The sequence below is a fragment of the Curcuma longa genome, chromosome 5 (assembly GCF_044706935.1).
Source record: "Curcuma longa cultivar G26 ecotype Majalengka, Jawa Barat chromosome 5, ITB_CL_G26_1.1, whole genome shotgun sequence".
NCBI lineage: Eukaryota > Viridiplantae > Streptophyta > Magnoliopsida > Zingiberales > Zingiberaceae > Curcuma > Curcuma longa.
In genome coordinates, this window is record NC_133865.1 from 10,114,304 (window position 1) to 10,117,705 (window position 3,402).

The following is a 3,402-nucleotide window of genomic DNA, read 5'->3' on the forward strand; positions in this document are numbered from 1 at the left end:
CGTAGTGTCTTCCGTCTTTAGGCGCTCCCGTTGGTCTGATTAGGCGCTCCCGGAGGTCGCTTTACATCATTACATTCGCTCGTCGCAACTTTCTACTTTATTCTAGCCAAGTCCCTAACGGTCGCTAGGTTTCACCCCTACTCTTCGCCGGCTTGACGGCTTGGGCACTCCCGTTGGTCTAATTAGTCTTAGGCACTCCCGTTGGTCGTGTCGCGCTGTTCCTCCGACGTCTGCCGCGGCTATCTTTAAACCTCCTCCAGAGGGGCGAACTTAAATAGCGCAAGCTTTAGATAGGTTCGCTCATGGAGCTCACACGTTGTTCGTCTTTGCGACACTGACGTTTGCTCGTCGTAAAGCTTAGGAAATGGAGGTCCGAGAAGTAAGGTCCGGTCTTCGTGAAACTAGTGAATGTAGGTGCACATGACCAGGACACATGACCAGGAATAAATGGAAGATCGAGGTGCTCACTCTTCTCTCACCAAGGCAAAAGAGGTCTAAAGTGCTCTTTCTGGCAAGGCTCAAGTGGTCTAAAGTGCTCTTTCTGGTTTGTCGGGTACCCGGTTGAAGATCTTCAGTCTAGGGCCATGGAAGCACAGATTGATTCTTATTTTTCAGGAGCTGGGGAATCAGTTGGCAGTGAAATCCAAGGTCAACGGAAAGGAATGCGATCAGAAATCGAGTGAACAAACTCATGTATTCATATTTTTGTGCTACTACTGTCTTGTAGAGTTTTTTGTGCTAACATCGATTTTGTAAGATCAGTAGATTGATCGGCTGGATTGGTAGATTGAACAGGATAGATAGACTGATTAGTCGGTTCGGTATACCGAATAGTGACATGGCATCCAATATGGCATAGGATAATAACGAATTTATTGACGCGATAAAAGATAACTGTTAATTGAATAATGTGGCAGAAAAAGTTATCAGGTAGTTGACATGGTGGCAAATGATTAAAGGATAGCTTGACCTTAGACTGATTTGGGAGATCGGTGTATCAATCAAGTGGATTGGGATCCAAATCCTAAAATGATTGATGTACTGACCAAGAGATCAGTAAATTCATCAGGTCCTTAAAAAAGAAGGTCATGGTCGAAATTTCTTCATCAATCTAATCTTAGAAGCCCTCTACTTTCACTTCACTCCAAAATACTGACAACACGATGACCTACTACTTTGACATTCGTACAAATTTTTGGATCTATCCCATCGATATTATTGCTTATTAATTAATTATTTTTTATGCTTTAAAGGAATGGTAGCCGTGTAGGTGTCATTTGGAAGACGATGAATTGAGACGTTCCCCGTCTCAGACTAAGACAGAGGGATAGGAACCCACCCAACGTGGCTGGCCCCGCGCTTTGTCTATGATCGACCATCGTGGTCGTGGCCCAAAAACAAAACAGCCCTAATTTTGGTTCAGCAAACCTCACTACACTCTCCACCACCGACAACGATGGCCGCCGTCTCCTCTTCCCATCCTCTCCACCACGGCCACCACGGCCACCGCCACTGCCTTCTCTCCTCCTCCTTCCCCTTCTATCTTCGGCTCAACGCCCGCCGCATCACCTCAACGCGGGGGTCGCCTCCCTCTACCGCGGCCCACATCGTGGCCTCCTCTTCTTCCTCCCGCCCCCTCCGGGCGGCCGTAATTGGCGGCGGCCCCGCCGGTGCCTCTGCCTCAGAGGCACTCGCCCTTGGCGGCGTCGAGACCTTCCTCATCGAGCGATCCCCTTCCGGCTCCAAGCCTTGCGGTGGAGCCATCCCCCTCTGCATGCTCTCCGAGTTCGACCTCCCGGCCCACCTCGTCGACCGCTGCGTTACCCGCATGCGCATCCTCTCCCCCTCCAATCGCATCGCGGACTTCGGCCGATCCCTTCGCCCCAACGAGTTCATACCCATGCTCCGACGCGAGGTCCTCGACTCATTCCTCCGCAACCGCGCTGTTAGCGCCGGCGCTCGCCTCCTCCCTGGGCTTTGCACCTCCCTCCAACTTCCCGCGTCCGAGTCTGATCCCTACATCGTCCACTACACCGCTTCCCCGCCCTCCCCCGGCTCCCTCGCCGGCATCCCCTCCACCCTCGCCGTCGACGTCGTCGTCGGAGCTGACGGTGCCAACAGCCGCGTCGCCCGCGCCGTCTCCGCGGGCGGCTACGCCACCGCCATTGCCTTCCAGGAGCGCATTCGCCTTCCCTCCGCGGCCATGTCCCAGTACGCAGACCTCGCAGAGATGTACGTCGGAACCGACGTCTCGCCTGACTTCTACGCCTGGGTCTTCCCCAAGTGCGACCATGTGGCCGTCGGCACTGGGACGTCCATGGCCAAGCACGACATCAAGCGACTCCAGGGCGGCATCCGCGCCAGGGCCGGGCCCAAAATCGTCGGCGGCGAGGTGATACGCGTGGAGGCGCACCCAATTCCCGAGCACCCGCGGGCGCGTCGGGTAGTCGGGCGGGTAGCGCTGGTGGGAGACGCAGCTGGGTACGTCACCCGTTGCTCCGGCGAAGGAATCTACTTCGCCGCCAAGTCGGGGCGAATGTGCGGCGAGGCTATAGTGAGGTCATGGAAGGAGCGCGGCGTGGTCACTGAGGCCGACCTCAAGAATGAGTACCTGGGGAAATGGGACGGCGAATACTTGGGAATGTTCCGCTTCCTAGACCTACTGCAGAGGGTCTTCTACGGGAGCAATGCCGGCCGAGAGGCGCTGGTGGAACTGTGCGCCGACGAGTACGTCCAAAGGATGACGTTTGAGAGCTACCTCCACAAGAGGATGGCGACGGGGGACTGGAGGGAAAACCTGGGTTTGGCGTGGAGGACCGTTAGCAGTCTGATGAGGGCGAGTATCGTGGGGTGGGAGATCGGGAGACTGAGGACTGCTGTGGACTCCTGAAACAACCATGTTCGTTATCTATCGCCCTGATATATTTCAACCAACTAGTTATTGTGATGAATATTGAAATCCTAGTAGTTTGCTATTGTTGTAGTTGTTCTGCTTTGGTATTTGCCTTCTAGTCGTAACTCTTGTTTGGTCTTTTAGTTTGCTATTGTTATAGTTCGAGGATCTCAGGAGAGATGAAGAAGTATGGCTGCTTTGATCGATCCCATTGAACCTGTAAGTTCCCATCTCCTTTATACATTTTATGGAGAATTAAGTTGATGATTTGTTCTTATTTATGCTTTGGTTTTGTAGTCCAGGGGCAAAACCTAGCCAACCTTGTTTCTTTTCTTTGTTTGATGGAATAGATGTAACTGATAATTTGATGTTACAATGGAGCTACTTTTTTAAATATAGTTCTATCTTCAGGACATGGAGATCTCAGTCATGGAATGTAGATCAAAAGTTAGGTTTGGTTTTTTCTTCTGCAAAAGGTGTGGAATCCGCCATCTTAGCGACTCCACACG

General features: G+C 52.4%; 1 protein-coding gene across 1 annotated transcript; it reads left to right on the top strand.

The window, feature by feature from the left end:
* Positions 1–1,418: 1,418 nt before the first annotated feature.
* On the top strand, positions 1,419–3,018 carry LOC141829261 (uncharacterized). The gene has a single exon (XM_074716698.1). The coding sequence runs from the start codon at positions 1,457–1,459 to the stop codon at positions 2,888–2,890; it is 1,434 nt and encodes a 477-aa protein (XP_074572799.1). The 5' UTR covers positions 1,419–1,456; the 3' UTR covers positions 2,891–3,018.
* The last annotated feature ends 384 nt before the right edge of the window (positions 3,019–3,402 follow it).